General features: G+C 32.3%; 1 protein-coding gene across 9 annotated transcripts in view; it reads right to left on the bottom strand.

The window, feature by feature from the left end:
- Positions 1 to 1077: 1077 nt before the first annotated feature.
- Csnk1g3 (casein kinase 1 gamma 3) overlaps positions 1078 to 18919 on the bottom strand; it is a 115243-nt gene continuing 97401 nt past the window's right edge. For 5 of the 9 annotated variants that reach the window (XM_076856682.1, XM_076856686.1, XM_076856683.1 and 2 more), the window contains 3 exons: positions 15612 to 15718; positions 15072 to 15095; positions 1078 to 6099 (listed from right to left, as the gene is read on the bottom strand). In XM_076856682.1, the coding sequence (XP_076712797.1) occupies positions 6045 to 6099; positions 15072 to 15095; positions 15612 to 15718 (186 nt within the window). In that variant the 3' untranslated portion in view covers positions 1078 to 6044. The remainder of the gene's footprint in view (positions 6100 to 15071; positions 15096 to 15611; positions 15719 to 18919) is intronic. The other 4 variants (XM_076856684.1, XM_076856689.1, XM_076856685.1 and 1 more) reach the window with 1 other exon arrangement.

The following is an 18919-nucleotide window of genomic DNA, read 5'->3' as shown; positions in this document are numbered from 1 at the left end:
GTAAAGGAAAGTGATTGTTGAGTGTTGCAATTTTAAGGCACAGTGGAGTGTGGATTGTTTTGTTATACAATTATATGTCAAAGCATTATGTTTATTATGCAATGATACTTCAGCTGTGCTAAAAGAATATATTTCAAAATTACCAGATTAAGTGCTCATTACAGTATTCCCAATTCACAGGAAACCAACAGTTTGAATAATAAGAAAACCAAAATATCATATCTCATCACAGAATTTATTCACACTCCACCATAACCACCACCACACACACACACACACACACACACACACACACACGAGAATGAAGATACAATCCAAGTAAATTTGTGAGGAACTCATTTGTTAGCCAAGCAAAGAAAGCCATTTACTAGTGGTATATTAATTATGCTTGATTGCAGCAGCCAGAAAGTGTGTCCAGAGAAAATAAACTTGTTTCTGACAAAATAACTAGCTTCCTGGCAAGAATATTCTTGAATACATTAGGACCCCATGGTGTCACAACAATGAAATTAGCAAATGATATCAAATAGTTTTCCTTGACTTTTGATGAGTTAACAAATGTCACCAATACTACCCAGTTTTTGCTAACTGAAGAAGTCAATGCTGAAATTGAAGTGACTCAAGAATTAGCCTTAAAGAATACTCTGTATAGAACAACTGCAGAAGAAAAGTATTTTCAAAGAAATCCAGAAAATACTAATTCAGTACAACCTGAAGTGGAATCTCCTAAGATGTGCTATAATTGATGGTGGTAAAAAAAAAATGTGTAGAGTATGAAAAGCTAGGTTAGACAAATTTACAAAGCCTATGAAAATGTAGGATGTCTAAAGTTGGTAGATTTTCATAGTATTATGCATCACCAAATATTATATGGAAAATATTTGAATCTATAATGTTCTTGAACTAGTAAAGTCTTAATTAACTATCACTAGATTTATTAAATTTTGTCAGAAATAGAAGTTGAATATAATGATTTGTCCAAATTTACCACTTTCAATGGCAGTGGTAAGTTTTATTGTAATTTTTTTGACCTCCAAACAGGACTAAAATTTTTGTTTGAGACTAGTCACCCTCAATTACTATTACCGAACATTGAATAATTTTGGAAATTAAAACTTTTGCTGCAGGCTTGATAGAGTTAATAAATCTAACCTAATGTTACAACAAAAAAAATGGCACTTTAATGTGACTTACACTGCAAAAGTTTTTGATAACTTTTGTTATTTAAATCACGAGTAATGTCAAGCTGGTTAACACAATTCCCATACTATCAAGTTAAAAGAACATTGATCTACATTCCCACACAAATTTGTTGTGGATGTCTTTTCCAATATCAACCTCATTTCTAGCTACATTTTTGGAACTCAATGCAATTGCACAGGAAATTTCCATAACGCAAAACCCATTTAACAATACAATCAAGGAGAATCTACCAAACTTTCAATCGAAAGTGATTAATCTACAATACAAGGATATGCTAAATGGCAAATATCAAGAGAATGCAGCAGAATTCTATAAATTCATTTCAAATGATTACTATGCTCAAAGTCACACATGCAAAGATTGATGACAGTTTTGATAATACCTGTCTGTGTGGCAAAAAGAATTTCAAAGATGAAATATGAAAAATGACATTACAGATCAGCATTAAAAGATGAATATTTGTCATCAATTTCAAACCCCAACTAAGTGGCATACTATCACCTCAAAATAATTTAATTATCATTAATAAACCTGAAATACAAAAAAAGTATTCAAGTATTAATATATATTTTTTAATTTCATCAGTAAAATATTTGTGGAAATTTGTTTTCTCTCTCATTGCTTAAGTATATAAAAGCCTCAATTTTATCTCTTGGTTCATAGAGCATAAGCTTTCCTAAAAAGTAGTTTGCCAACCTCTAGTCCAGAGAAGTGCAGGAATGTTTATTTAAATTACAGTATAGTAAACATCCCTATAAACAATTATTCTAACAAAACCAATTTCATATCTTAGAAATATTACCTGAAATACTTCTATATATAGTCCTTTCTTTGGTTATGAGCCATGTGCTCTTAAGATGCAAATTTTCTAATAACTTACATGGGTCCAAATGTGGGCAGAGAAAAGAAACTAGTTATCCTAAAGAATGGCAAATTTTTATAATAACACTTATTTTTAATAATTTTTTAAAGTGCTTTTTAACTCTTCTAACCTAATTCTATCACCAAAAACCCTGAAAAGCTAAACAAAAACCAAAACATACCAAATAAGGTACTTGTAACTTTCCTTTACACCTAAGTCCCAAACATTTTTCCGATGTACCCATTCACTATATAAGTGACTTCTAATAATATATCCATGTTTATACAATTCTGAGAAGAAAATGTTTTCTAATTTAAAACAACTACATTTGCCTATATGCTGTATTTTATTTCCTTTAGTATGATGGGGTTATCTATTTATTTTTGCCTGCTCAATAACTAATCACTCTCCTTTTGATTATAATATCCTGATTTCCTTTTGGGTAGCTCCTTTTTTTTTTACCTCATTTCTCAGACTAAACATCTTCTAAAGGTGGATTCATGACTCAGTCTCACACATTGGTAGAACAGATTCTTATCCATAGTAAGGGGCTCAATGGTAAAGTAGTAAACCAATGTGGGCAAGGGGTGTGAGTGTCAGAATTCTATTGAAACTCTTGAGAAAAATGGTCTACTGTTTTTACTAGTTACTAGTTTATTATTTTCTAATATGGTACAGTAAAGGTCTCAAGCTACTGGGTAGCCACTTTATCATCATAAATGGGAAGTGAAAACTGCAAGATGGAAAGCTACACAAAGAGATATGGAGAAAAAGATTCTCATCTTAACATCAGGAGTAACCATCTGAAGATAGTTTTACCACTGGGTTTTGCCATTAAATGAAATAATGTACAGTCCAATTGCTTAAGCAAGCATAAGCTTCTATCACTTGCCGTTCAAAATGTTCTTACCAAGACAAGTACATAATCATTGAGACTGGAACCCCAATCTTGTGTCAGATTTTTCTAAATAGGGCCTTGTAAAGGTTATACATCATCTTCAGATTTTTCTGTTTCCTAATGTCTCTGATGCTTACCAGACACACTATTCACGGGCTGAGTGTGTGCTGCTTTGTCACATCTTATCTGTAGCAATCTTTATTAAATACAGCACCATCAATACCTTTTTGGTCAAAAATCTTTAAAGCACCTAGCATCATGATAAATTGAGTTATTGACAGGAATATGTGCTTGCCATCATCTGTAAGGATTTTTAAAGTCATTCACTTAAAACTGGATTAGTTATACTGAATTTCTGTGAACATAACAGTATGATTTTATTTTCTAAAACAAATAAAATTATTCTGTTTATTTCCTTTTGTTTTTTAGAAGACAGCTGTAACTAAGCGCTCTATTAAGTAGTTCAGAGAATTTTTTAAAAAAATTAAAAACAAAGCTTAGATCCTTCCTGGTATATGCTTCTTACAATCGCATTCCAACAAAGGGAAGCAAAAACAAAATCAAAATAACAAAATTTAAAAAAAAAATAACAAAACCATATTCCTTTAAGTAATTTTGCTTCATATATGTAATAGGCTCAATCAATTGAATTTTTTAAAGTTCTCTCTTAAATTAATGAATGGGATTATTTTACCTGTGATTAGAGGAAAGGGGAAAGAGCAAGTTTAAAAAAACTACCTTTATTTTTTTATTTTTTTTCAGTTACATACTTTTAAACAGGGATGTGTTTCATTATTCAGACATTCAGGCAATGTTGACTTCATTAGTGTTGACAGAAAAGAAGCATAAAAATGCAAAACATCGTTGGCTTCACCTGAACATACCTGCATTACCTATTATTGACCAGTTTGTGTTGCCAAAAGACTTATTCCTTGGCATTAAAATGGAGCACTTAAAAATATTGCTAAAAAGCAAATGTCTAACACACTGGTCTTTGCAGCAAATAAGGGTATTTATACTTTTAAAATATTTAAGTCCATAATTGGATTATTATACACACCTTCTTATGTATAAGGAGTTCAGATCATATAAACACTGTACAGTCCAAAAAACCCTACTGAGAATAAAACTAAATAGGCTTATGATAAGAAATACAGGTATTGCATGTATTTACAAATATCACAGACACACAAATTTGGTCAAATACTGTAAAGAAAGAAGTGGTTTCACATTATAATGGCCAAAACATCCATCTACCTTACTTAAAGCAAACAAAAATAAAAACTCAGTGACTCCTGTAGTTTAAGACATCATGACAGTAAACAAAGAAACAGAAATGGAAACTGTTGACCAAATTATACAGCAAATGTTTTCTAGTCTGAAAGTAGGTCTTTAAAATCAAGAAAAGATCATTCAGAGATTTCAGAGCAATAGTGATAAATAATGTCCTGATTTGTGGTGTTCATATGGGTGCCTAATCACCAAACACTGCACTGAAATTTTGGCTAATAAGAAAAATAAATTATAAAGTACAATTAAATCTCTGTAAATGTAATAATGAAGTAAAAAAAAAATGTGGATTTATTTACTTTAATACACATCTTAAATGTTACCTTGAGATAATAAAAATAAATAAGCATGCCTGGAGGCACACACTTAAAGACAAAGAAGAGACTGCATGGAAAGAGTAACAATTTTATAAATGAGAGGTGAATATGAGATTTGATCAATTTCTAGCCAGTCTTTGTTTTAAACCTTCTTGAAAACTCGGGCTACTACACCATGACAAAAGTACAGCTGTGTCCTTAAGGCTTAAAACAAAGCATACTTGAAAAGTGGAATGGGCTTCCTTTTTTACAGAATTGTTACTTTGTTCATATGCAGGCACTTCAAAAGACTATGGAGGCAAAGCACCTGACCCATCCTTTCAAAATATTTTTCAATCATCAAAATTATACTAAAGGGTAGGAAAATTCCAAGAACTAGCAAAGTTAAATACAAGAGACTAATGTGCACAGAGGGAAAAAGAGTGACCCAGTTTTTATTGCTGGGGGGGGGTCTTTTTTTTTATCAAAGAGCAAAAATAATAAACAAGACACCATTGCATGGCACATCCAAAGTTTTCTGCTTAAGGGAGAATGCAGTCAGTCATTCAGCAGTAGGTTTCAGTGGGATCTCCTTAGGTTCAACCTTATACATTGCAAAGAGATTCACATTTATTTCTTTTCCTTAGTGTATTTAAGAAAAAAAAAAAAAAGAAAATTCCAACATGTCACTTCTCAAAGCATTCATTTCTTGCTATCTAACATACATTATTATCTGGAAGCATAAAGTTACATTATACAAATATTTTGCATTTTTAAAAAATAAGCGCTTTTGCCACTCCTACAACACTGTACTTCACATAGCGGTGCAACAAAAGCAGAGCTCATATTTCCCGCACTTATTGTGATTCATTTTACCAAACCATCTGCTGAACTCATAGAGCTTTTTCCTCAGTACCTCTGGGCAGTGACTGTACCATGATTTCACAGAGAGAATGTTAATATGATCCATGAATAACAGTACCATCAGTAATACTGAAATCAATGCAGATGTCACAAAATATGAACTTCTCAAGGAATAACTTTTTAAAAAACATTTGGGCAACTGTTTTCTCTGTTGCATTATCCACTGGGAAGAAAATTCCTGGTGATTATCCTTACAGAAGATATAAAAAAAATCAAATTAGGTATATATAACTGGCTGACACTTAAGATACTGCTCTGTTTTCTACAACAGGAGAAGAGCTTCTGAAAAATGTCCTATAGAACTGTATTCATCAAAACCACCTCATTGGTCCATTCTATTCATTGATGGGCAAAGCACTCATGTTTTGACAAAACTTTAAAGCTTCCATAAAAGTTAAATTAGAAAAAAATATGAATGTAAGACAACCACAAAACGAAGTATGAAAGTATGACATATTTGTTTCTAAGAGTGAGTCCTTGAAAATATATGTGGTCACTACAGAGATGATTTTAATCACAAGATAGCAGATGAACACGTAAGTAACTCCCCATGATCAGTCTGTGTCCAGAGTCATTTGTGGCGTTGTATAGTTTTCCTTTTCCTTCGTTTGAAAAAACAGCAGCACCTGAAGATAAAGGAAATATTCTTTTATTATGAAAGTACTAAAATTATCAAAGGTTGAATATACAACATTATCTTAAGTGGTAATGAAAAGCAACAGGCCAGTAAAAGAAAGTGAACACACCAGTGAAGCACATATATTAGTGAAACTATGGCAGAGTTATTACTCTTGTGTCTCATCAACATGCCTTTTAGTTATAGCAAGACATGCTGTGTAACATAAAAGGGAACCACTTAATTCAAATGGCTTTGCATCAAGAATTGAGAAGCTATGGTATTCTGAATCCCAGCTGACCCAGACAAGTTATTTAGAATGCTCAATAATCTCTGACAGTGGCACGTTTTCATGATGAAGTTCATCCTAAGAGGTCTGTCCCTTTCTCTTTGATATTTATATCTGATTGTTGACACCATTTCTAGAAAGTCAAAATGATCCTAATACTGGGGATTTCACATTTTCACTAAGAATCAGTTCAGATTCCAAAGATCAAAAGAAAAAGCCAACATCTATGTATCAATATTTCCCATCATATTTACAAACTGGAAAAAAAGAAAGGTGATTCAGCTTTGTAATTTAAAATATAGATACTTAAAATAATATAGTCTTGATTTTTATTCCCTAGGGGAAAAGTCTAGATATAATCCTTAAGGTAACTATTTAAACTTAGTCATGAGAAGATGCAATACACTATGGCTGCTGTAGAAAAATGCTGAGGATGGTATAAAATGAAAGTTAAATAAGAATCGCTGATCAGGATTCATCCAAAAAATAAAAATGAAAACCATACATATACATATACATGCATATGCACATGTGTGCAAACTAAAAGCCTGGAAGTTTTTCAAATACAGGTATGAGGATATGGCTCTTTCCTCCTTTGATACTTGAAAGAAAGTCAATCTACCAGAAGATCCTACCATATACAGTGAAGCACTGTTCTTTCAATTTTTCTTTTTTTTTTTTTTTAACCTTTGAAAGTCACCTCTAATTCCTGGGTTTGAATTTACTAAAGGTATAGGGCATGTATGGCTAGTTATCCTTGGATTTTCCAGTTAAGTGTGGTGTATGTATTATAGTTTTGAAAAAAGCAAAGCATATATAAGTTCATGGTGATTCCATCACCAAAATCTGTCAATTCAAAATTGTGATTCAAAGAAAATATGATCTTATGAAAACAGTTTTGTAATTTATATCAACTCACATTCTAAGAGAATATTAATTCATATCTGCAAACCAAGCATAATAGATATATGCAGGTAGCTTCAAGTGTCCTATCCAGCAAAAGATTATGGAAATAAAATAATTGTTAAGACATTTTATCTTACAGTGAAATAAATGCTAACAGAAATCAACACTATTCAATTAAACTACACAATCTCTCTATAAACATTAGTTTAAAATAATTTCAAGTCATTTATGCCATGATTGTGAACTTCTATGGAATATTGGAAACCAAGTTACACAATGTACCAAACAGTACATAAGGGCTAGATCATAGAACACAAATAATTCAAAATTGTATTATCAATTTATAAAGATTCAATGAGAAACATATGTAATTATGAATCTTTATAAATTCATAAAGATTCTTTTTACCTCACTTAGCTAAATTTTTCACAAAAACCTGCAATGAGTTACCCAGTTCTGGGTCTAGAGAAAAGCTACCACTGGAAGAAAAAAAAAAGAAAGATTTTTCCTGGATTTAGAAAAATAAGCCAAATTTCTTTTTAAATTCTGCTATCTAGTATTTCCTCAAATCTGTTACATAAATTTTCTAAAATATAAAAGCAAAACAAAACATTAAAGCCAATTTAATTTATGAAATAAAAATTATTACTCTGAAATAAATCCTTCAATAAAATACTCAGAAAATGTCCATATGGTAGGAAGCAAAACATGCTGGGGGAAGGTATTTAGAAGAAAGGCCAAACACTGAAAGTATTACATTTAAGAATCTGGTCATATTTCATTGGAAAATCATTATTTAATACCAAGTTATTTTAATAATGTTCATTGTTCCTAAATACTATTATTTGTCATTTCAAATCCCAAAGAACATTCTTTAAAAAACTTTGTACTAAAAAGGTACTTTATAACATATGGAAGCCTTTTAGAACAGGAAATTTAATGTAATACAAGTTTTAAGGAACAAGCTCAAGTCCCAGAATTTCCACACTTGTATTTGTGATTCACATTACCTAGTTTATTTTTCCAGTATTGTTTTTGACCCAGGTTCTTCCCATTTCTTAAATAAACTTTTTTCAAATAGTATAAATACTTGTACTTGTATTATCAAGTACAGAAAACCATGCCAAGCATTTATTTGAGACTAAATATGAGTCATGGATGAATTCTAGTTGAGGCTTTAAGTTCAAAAACAATCTAAACAAAGACTTAGATTTTTCAGAAAGATATCCCACTAAAATCCTCTTAAAATAGATTTGCGAAGGACTGCTCAGCTATTAAGATGACTACCACCAGAGGGCAGCATTGCTTTATGTGATATGAATGTATCCAACATTCATGCATACAGATTTCAAAATACATAATTACACAAGAAGAAAATGTGTCTTAATCTGTGGCTAATGTCTTAAAAATCATTTCCAAAACAGCTGATTTATAGTTTTAGTGTTTAATAATCAGAAACCTACTCTCATACAATCACTGTATTACATCAGTATTATTTTCCTCTAATTACTACCACTTTAAAATTCTTTGATTTATTCATAATATTCTTCACATTAGAATTTAATCTTTCTAAGGACTTGCTCACAGATATATTCCAACAAATTAGCATAAAGCTGACACTCATTTAACATTTGTTAAATAAAAGAATGCTTTCTCTCCTAAATGCAACTAATTTCTAGAAGTTAGTCAAAATGCTCAAGCATATTCTAACTCTACAGTTCATAGCCATGGAACACAAACTCTAGTAAAACCTCATAAAATGGTATTGTAGTGCCTAAAATATTCTGTTTTGGAGAAAAATGGTTTGCAGCAGATTCTTAAAGGAGTCTCAATCCCAAGGTTAAGAAGCACTGCTCCCTAAATGTAACAGCAAGGTCACTTCTTCTATTTGTCCATTTCCAAAAGAGCTTCAGTCTGATACTATAGGCTGAACACTGCAGATACTACATGGTTCCATGCCTTCAAATTATATGAGCGTAGGCAAATATATATATAAGTAATTTTAGCCCTTGGTATGGTTGAAAGCAGGGTGTGAACACCAGTTATGGATAACTACTATAATAACAGCAAGGATTCTAGGAATTATCACATAACAGTTCTCACAGATAATATGAGCAAATTATTTTATAAATAAATTCAACTATCTGATATTAGAAAATTATCCATACATGTAAATTTTAAAATATATTTTCTCTCTTTGCTGTTTGTATTTTCTTACTCATTAATTCATACTCACTTGGGGTTTCTTTGGGTATAGGCTATTGGCAACTAACCTGAGGAAACTGATTAAGCTTATCGAACATTAAAATCATGTTCTTATCAATGCTGTCTTCTTCCCTCCCCCTGGCTCCTTCTTTATTATTCCTTATGTTGTTCTACTGAGCCAACAGGTTCTCCCAAGGAAGAATCATTATCTGACATCATTCAGTAGCTGGCCTAAAGCTTTAAAGCTATTCCCAAACCCTTTGGGATTAAATATTAAGTTCTTCTGATGAATTCTAAGGTTGTTTCTTTAAATGCTATTAGGGAACAAGAATCATAATGGATCAAATTCCTGAACCATGAAGAAAACATAGATGGCAAGGACCAAGGTTTTGCTATTGATAAGCACCAACATTTCCCCTCTATTCATTGCCTTTCTCCTCATCTAAAATTTGCTTTGTTTGCCTGGATCTCTGTAATACACTTATTTCTCTCAAACCCATCCCAAAACTGAAATGATTTCCTGTCTGGATCAGAAGCTCTTACTTACCACAACAACTCACTGGCTCATCCTTCAGCCAAGATTATTTGTGCTTCCCAGAACCTACCCACTTAAGACTTCAGAATCTAGTTTCTCCTGACCTGCGTTGATTAGTATACAGAAAATATTTTATGACATCTAATCTTTAATTGTTGAACAAAGGATTTTTTCCCTTAATACTTAAAATGTAATATTTCTAACTTTGAATCTCTTGATTTTTAAAAATGAGGAACTGCTCAATTAAACAAGAAGAATTCTGATTAGTCAGGAAAACCATCCACATCACTACTCCAGGTAGGAACATATAGGCCTATCCTCATCTCCAATTTTTCCTCTCTATCCATGGGCAAGTCTCTCAGTCTGGAAGACTTGCAAAAACTTTCCTGTTTGTATTTTGTATCTTCTCATGCTAGGTTAGTTCAGAAATTTTCATCCTGCTTTTGTGATCGATTAGTCTTTTAATGGAATTTGCAGTCTACTCGCCAATCTGCCATTCAGTGTCTCAATCATAAATACAACCATGCCCTTTTCCTCTTAAATCTCATGGTTCTACATTGGCTAAGGAATTAAGTCCACAATACTCTTCAAATTTGGCTCCCAGTTTATGTCTATGCTCCTCTCAGTCACATGTTGCATTAAGCAGGAAGGGAGGAACAGAACAAGGCACTAGAACATACCATATGGTCTTTTATATTCCCTTATCTTTACAAATGCTCTTCCTTGCACCTAAAATCCATTTATCCTCTCCCTAAAACAAGTTACACACTATTTATTAATTTGTATCATAATTTTAATGCCTTTCTCTTTCTTATTAAGATGGTCCTTGAGGAAACATGTTTTGTTAATCTTTATAATTTTAAAGACTATCAAAGTCCTGAACTCTTAGAAACTAAATGGACCCAAACCGTCATCTTAATACCGTTTTGTTTTTTTTTTTTGTACTCAGAATTGAATCCACAAGTGCTTTACCACTGAACTACATCCCCAGCCCTTTTCATATTTTGAGATAAGGTCTCACTGAGTAGCTGAGGCTGACCTCAAACTTGTGATACTCCTGCCTCACCTCCCTAGTCACTGGGATTACAGGCATATGTCACCACACCTGGCATCCTAATATAATTTTTAAACAACAGTTTAATTATTAGAGACTACTAACCCAAAATATAAATTATCTATCTAGTTTCACAGGAAAACTTCATTTGTAGTTTTGAGCCACTCTTTGCAATCTGATGAACCCCAGGAAGTGACAGAGCCTCTTAACTGCTGCCAGATTAATTTTCCTAAAGTCCAACTGGATCGTATTGTTTCTAGATTTAAATCACAGCTTGCTTTCTTGTAGTAAGAAATATAATGTTCATATTTCCTTCCCTGGCTATCATAGTCCTTTGGGACTGGACACATAGCCAGTTGCAGTTTCCATTAATGTATTCATAGTCTCTATACTCACAGGGGTTACTCCTCAAACTTGCTCCATTTTTTCCTTGCCCCACATCACTGCTCAACCTCTTCTCTCTGACTCCTTCCACTAATTCTCCTTGTCAAATATGCTTATCTATTTTGAGCTACCCAATTTAAAAAATTATGCTCATCTTTCAGAACTATTGCAAAAGTACTCTTAACCATGGAGATTTCTCTGATCTTCCCAGCTAGAAGTACATGCTCTGTTCCCTAAATTCCAATAACATTTTGTCCCTCTACTGTAGTGTGAATCTCATAATGCCTTGCATTATATGAATGGTTCTCAAGCCAGTTGTTCCTTAGAATCTCTCTGGAAACTTTTTAAAAATACTGATAATTAGATTTCACCACAGATAAACTACTTAAATCAGAAACTCTGAATGTATAACCTAAGTATATTTTCAAACTCCCCAGATTATTATAATGCAAAACTAGGGTTGAAAACACTATAGGAAAGTCACTGATGTACTTCCTGTCTCTCTGGTGCTATGGAAGCCTTGACATATCTTCATAATCTACTAACAAACAATAATCTGTTCAGTGAATATTAGTAGGGGGAAAAGAAGTGGAAGAAACAAACACAGATAGTATCCTACTACCTAAAAAATAATAATTAAACTAAAGGAAATCTTGTTCTAAATTTCTGGAAGGAATGATGAGCTTGCTATCATTTGTATGACCTTGAAACAAAATTCTCACCTAAAAAAGATAAAGCAAAATCTCTTTACTAATGAAGAAGCCAACTTATACATGAGGGGACAGAATATTTTCTGTAATTTGGAAATTATGTGTCCCAGTGAGGTACTATTTTAAGAAACCTGAGAATGCTAAAATGTCCAACAGAGAATACATTTTAAATAATGGAACTAGGTAAGAGGATCTTTGCCAATCAGAAAAAGGAAAGAAATTCTGAAACAGAATTCTAGGCAGATTCCCAGCAGGTTCTCTGCAAAATGGTAACAGAAGGAAGACAGCCATATGATTTAATCTACGAAAGGAAAGTATACTTAGATTTCTTAATCATAGAAAAAGAGAATAAAAGGAACTTATTAAGGAACTTATAGAGATCTTAAGAACTAACCTAATTAAAGGAAAGACAAAACCTTACATTTGAAGAGTTTTTAGTAAAGAGGCAGAAAAGTTCTAAGGATTCCTGGAACCCTTCTAGAGTAAACTTTCACTGAAATCACGGGTTGCTATCTTTTCTCCCCCTTAACACAGTTTTATAAAAGAATAATTTGCATAACATAAAATTCACCCTTTAACATGTACAATGCAATACTGTATAGTACATCCAGCATTGCACAGTCATCACCACTAATTTCATAACATTTTTGTCCCTCTATAAAGAAATTCCATTATCAATTAGCAGTCACTCCCATCCACCTATTCTCTGCCTTAGGCAACCAGTAATCTACTTCCTGTGCCTGTCTGCATACTTGCCTAAACTGACAGTATATTTAAACAGAATCACATAACATGTGTCCTCTTGTCCAGCTTCTTTCACTTAAAATGTTTTCAATTTCACTTCTTTATGTTGTTGGATGGCATTCCATTACACTGGTATACCACATTTCTTAGTCAATCATGTACTAATAATATATTGAGATGTACTATTTTGACTACTAGGGATGTGAAGATAAAAAAGCCTTGATTTCATGAAATTCATGGAAGTGAGAGGTACATAAAGAGAATAATATAACAAAGGCAGACTTAACAAATCGATGGAATATAGACTTTAGAATGAAAAATGGGGTTGGGGAAAAAAAGTCAGGAGCCAGATTATGAAAATGTAAAAGGGCTTTGGTGTCATGGCAAGAAATCTGGACCCGATGCTCCAAGCAATTGAGAATAGTTCCTTCAGGAATAGCTTTCCCATCACTTTCTTCAATCTCATTCTCCAATGCCTACAGAAATGAGACCTGAACCTATAAACACACACAACAACACCCATACCAACTAAATAAATTACTACACCATTCTTCAAAGCCACCTTCATAAAGCATTTTCTCATTATCCAAGTCAGGAAGTGGTCTTTTCTTTACAAATTCTAAGATTTTAATACTTTTTTCATAATATGTATAACATACTGATACATCCTAAAATAACTACAATCTTTCCTGTTAGTTGTAACCTACTTAAAAGCATGCCCAGTATCAGATATTCCTGAAATCTAATAGTATAACTGTTGAATAAACCAACAGATAAATGCAATAGATTTAATTGAAAGCAAGTCTCTAGAATGATGTGAACAGAAATTGCCAGTTTCAGAGAAGAGGGTGTGTATAGAAGTAATATTATGGGACATTGATGGAACAGGCACAAGACTAGAAAGAATGTAGATGAGAAAGACTACTGGAAGTTGATAATGAAGAAACAGTAAGGGATGATAACAGCTACTGAGTACCTGCCATGTGCCAAACAAAACATCAGCACTTTATCACATTTAATTTTCTCAATAACCTATAAGGTAGATATTATTAGCATCATTTTACAGAAAAAGAAACAAGCTTAAAGAATGTAACAAATAAGTGGTAAAAGTAGGATTCTACAATCCATATTTAACTGCAAAGAATAAATACATGCTAACTTGCCACAGTGCCACTATACTTTCCTAAGTATTTTTAGGGTGGTATCTAAAATTCACATACATAAGCTGCTATTCTTATTTTTTATTTAAAAACACATAAGTAAATCTCTAACTAATTATATCTTGAATACTCTTATATTTAGTCAGTGTCCATAAATTCTAGAGTCAAAACTGATTAAAATGGAAATTAAAGTGCTCTTTAAAAAGAAACATCCACAAAAGTAGTCTCATTTTACAGCCAACAAATTTTTTAAGAAATTGTATGTAATGTTTGCACATAACTAAAAAGAGTGAATAAGTAAAATGCTTCAAAATTCACTACTCTAAGCAACTTCCTTTATTCACTCCATGCTGACTCAAAATTTATCCTGAAACTGAGAAACGCATTTTAAGCACAGTATTACAACTAAAAGCCAGAATGTAATTTAAATTCAATATTATTTCTACTAATAAAGATATTACTTTTCATAATGTTGTTGATTATCAGGACTAATTAGAGGATTTCTAAATTTTTCTCTCATGACAGTTTAACAAGAACATGGTATTCAATGACAATGATAATTGGTTAGTAAGTGAAATACTATTTTAGTGATACTATGGGGGAAGGAGAAATCTGCTATGTGTATTTAATAATGACAAACAGGAAAAAAGAAAACTCAAAAACATATCTGTTGTAAAGTAACAAAAACCCGTTGTTAGAAAACGAATGCATAAGCAAAAGCAGTGTTTACATTCCATCTATGCAATTAAAAAGTGCCCCAAAATTAATGTCATTTGAGGAAAACAGTTGTAGCAGGCAAAAGAGCTCCTCAAACAATTATTTCTTGCTTCTAAAGAGCTGATGGTAATGACAGCAAATATTTTCAAATAACTTTTACCAATTGTAGCTTCTAAGTTAAGAGGTTTGTTTAGGGAAAAAAAAAAAAAAGCAGTGCTAAATCTTTGAAATTATAGTCAATGGAGTTATTTTCTGCCTGCCTATACTTGAAAACTCACCACATGTTCAACACTTTCTGGCAGCTATATACACACACACGGAAAAAAAAAAAATACAAGAAGAGAGAGAGAAAGAGAGAGAGAGAAAGAGATCATCAGAAACAGCCCACACTGAAATGATCACATTATTTTTCATGCTTAATTTTTCCAAGCAGCATTATTATAACTTATATTTTTAAAACCAATAGTAAAGCATGCAACATTCTAGAAAAAACTGATTCTTATTCTTACGGAAAAAAAATAATAATACAGGAATAAACCTTCATGCAACAATCCTAAATGTTAAAAACTAAAAACTTATTATTACTTATATATAAGAATATGAGCACAATTCTTAATAACTATTTTTTATTATTAAAATATTTACTAGAATAAAACTATTTTAAATTTAGTGACTAAAAATATTAATCACACCACTTGTTTTGCATGCATTTATTCCTTGAAAGAAAAATTCTCTGAAATAATTTTATGTGACTATAAATCTCAAACATGCATAGTATAAGAAAAGAAATTATTAAAACAAGCAAAATGAATACGTACTTGGTTTCATCCATCACTTCTACTTCTGTAGGGGCTGTGATGGGTGCATTTGAACGTCCTGCAGTAGGGTCATCTGTGTTTAACTCTCCATTTGTGGAACTTACAACCTGTTAAAAAAAGAGAGAGAAAAAAAAAAAAAAAATATATATATATATATATCTCACACACACACACACACACTAAGTAAAAGTTAAAATACTTAAATTAGAAAGTTAATAGGAAGAGTACAAAACAATTAGTAGGAAGCTGTTCATAACAAATATAGTAATAAGTCTAGCATTTTACTGAAGATAAAGTCATACTACTTGCATTTTCAACTTACTTCCCTTACATCTTAAAATTTCTGTCTTCTATCTTCCTCTTCCTGGGCTTGAAAGCTAACTGCTCCACTAATGTCTCAATCAATTCCCTCTTGTATACCCCTTCTCTTTGGAACATCACTACCTCATGAGTTACTTTCCTTGAAAATTTTCATATTGCCCTTCTGATGGGTTCACTTCAATCTGTAATCATGCTCAGGCCTCCATCACCTATTGCCCATTTAAAGAAATGGCAACTCTATTCATCTCCATAGTTGTTCAAGCCCCAAATATAGGAACACTGTGATTCCTCTTTGAATTAAACCCCACATCTAATACATAAATAGGTTCTGTTAAATCCTCCCCAAACATACCCCATACCTAATCAGTTCTCCCCAGTTCTATTACTACTAGGCCCTATTATCAAGCCACCATGTTTTCTTTGTAAATAAGAGTAAAAGCCTATTAACTGGTCTTCTGGTTTTACTTGTACTCCAAGTAAAATGTATTATCCACACAGCAACCACAGTACTCTTTTAAGATGTAAATCAACTGAGTGTATTTCCTGCTTAAAATGCTCCAACTATTGGCTTCCCATTTCACTGAGAATAAAAATCTATATTCTTTCCTCTATAAAATCTGTATTCTACATTCTTTCCTCTATAAAAATCTATATTCTATATCCTTTCCATTGGCAAAGTCCTTCATGACATGTTACTTGCCTACTTTCTCTGATCTCACACCACTTTCCCTTCCTTTCAATGTTAAGTACCTTTTTGTCACAATATCTTTGTGGTCAATAACTTTTAAAAGCAAATTAATTTATTTCCAAATATGAATCTTCTTCCCCACCTGGTGATAAGATTGAACCCAAGGCTTCATGCACTATAGGCAAGCACTCTACCACTGAGCTACATTCCCAACTATACTGTATAAAAATAATGAATTTATACAAATTGTTTATACTACTATCTTCCTAATATCTATTTAATTTCATACAAGCATCATTACCAAGTGCACAGTAGAGGCTCAATATAATCTGGTAATTAACCAGATCTCAAATCCAACAAATGTATTAGAGATACTAAAACATTACATGTTTTACTTGTGTACTCAGCTTTTTTTCTAAAAGTTTTTTTGTTTAAAGCACACTAAAAACTGACATAGTTCCAAAGAGCTTACTGGACTTGTTTAAAGCTACACATATATTATTTGAAACCAACTTTCTTACATAGTCTTAAAAACTGTAGCTAAAGCTACAATTGATATTCATTATATCCCAAAAGATGACCATTGAGTATAGGAACAATTTTATGATCTTTCAACAAAAATAAACCAAACAAATTTTCAGTTTAACTTTTACTTATAAAGGTATTAGAGTACAATTTTCTGTGAGTATTCAAATCTTAAATAACATTTATAATAACACTTAAAGATGTTACTTTAAATGTTATTATAAAAAGAATATCAAAATAAGTTAATAATACTGCTTTGCCCCAGTGATAACTGAAAATGAATTTCCTAAGCTAAACTAAAGGAGATGAACTAAAAATTATGTACATATAAAAGCAGGTGACTACACTGGTCACTATACTCCTTCCATTACCTCTCTTACAATTTCAGCTCCCCCAGAAATCTATGGCTAAAAAATGTGATTATAACAGTCACTAAATTTTGTTCCTCATTAGTAACTCTATTATTTTCAAAGATTTTATAGAGAAGGCTGAAACCCAATTTTAGAAATGTTTTAGAAAGATCAGCATTCAGAATTACTGTAATGTAGAACTGACTGAGATATGACAAATATTGGTCCTGACATTTCAACATGTATGTTTTCTCACAACTGCAAGATATATTTGTCCAATTATTTTCCTGTTATCATCATATGTATTTGTATTTCTGATGGTATACTGCAAAAATACCAGGTTGCTTATTACAACAATTAATGTTATCCTGTATTTTTCTTAATAGTATCAAGTTGCACAATATTTATTTTGTACCATTTTTGATTCTACTCCTTTCTTCCCCCAAGAGCTCAAATATCATTCAAACTAAAGACTTTCAAACAAGAGATTACAAAACTATGATGAGGTACACTATTTACTATGTAACATGATTTTTCAGTATAGTAGTGTCCTTAAGATATGCCTTCTGCTCAGTTTCCCACCCTCCAAATTCATAGGATTATATTTTCAAGCAGCACTGAGCTCAATAGCACTGTGCTACAGTGAAAGGCACAGTTACAATGGAATTAGAGACTGTCATTATCTATCACTAGTATATATTTAAAACTAATTTTAGAGATCTGATTTGTCAAGATATGTAGAAACATATTAAAAAGAGATAACTGAACTCTTCCTTTCCCCTCAGGCCCCATAACCAACTAAACTCCACCTTCTAATTATTTTTCAAGAGCTTTCATTTCTCTTCATCTCCATCACCATTGTTCCTCAGCTACACACTTTTGATAGCTGTGGTTCAGACTTTTCTCCCTTCAATCGAGTCTCTAGCAAAAGTAGTCTTTAGAAAACACTAATTGAAACGAATTAGCCCCTACCAATATTAGCCCCTACTCAATATCTTCAGAATAAAGTCCAAATTTAATTAGAGGACCTATTAGATCCTTCGTGATTTACTTCCTGCCTACCTCTCTCATTTCTCAACACATAGCAGAATGAATTCAATTACTCAATGTGTCTCTGTCCTCCATGACCTCCATGACATGTTGTCTTCTCAGCCTGACCGGTACCCGGTTCTCCTGAGCCCTTCTACCTTCTTAAGCTGATTAACTCCTGCCGATTCATTAGGTCTCAATTTACCTAGCTATCACTTTTTCTGGGAAATTTCGACCCACTAAATCTAGGTTAGGTGCTTTTCCCATTTATATTCCTAGCACTTTGTGCCATCTCTACATATTACACAGCCTACTTATTAGCCTCTTCTACTGACTGAAATTTCCATGGAGATAGGTACCATATCTTTGTATTCTTCCTTTCATGAAAGAGCCTA

The sequence above is a fragment of the Callospermophilus lateralis genome, chromosome 5, assembly GCF_048772815.1.
Source record: "Callospermophilus lateralis isolate mCalLat2 chromosome 5, mCalLat2.hap1, whole genome shotgun sequence".
Taxonomy (NCBI): Eukaryota; Metazoa; Chordata; class Mammalia; order Rodentia; family Sciuridae; genus Callospermophilus; species Callospermophilus lateralis.
This window is presented reverse-complemented; position numbering and strand designations above follow the sequence as displayed.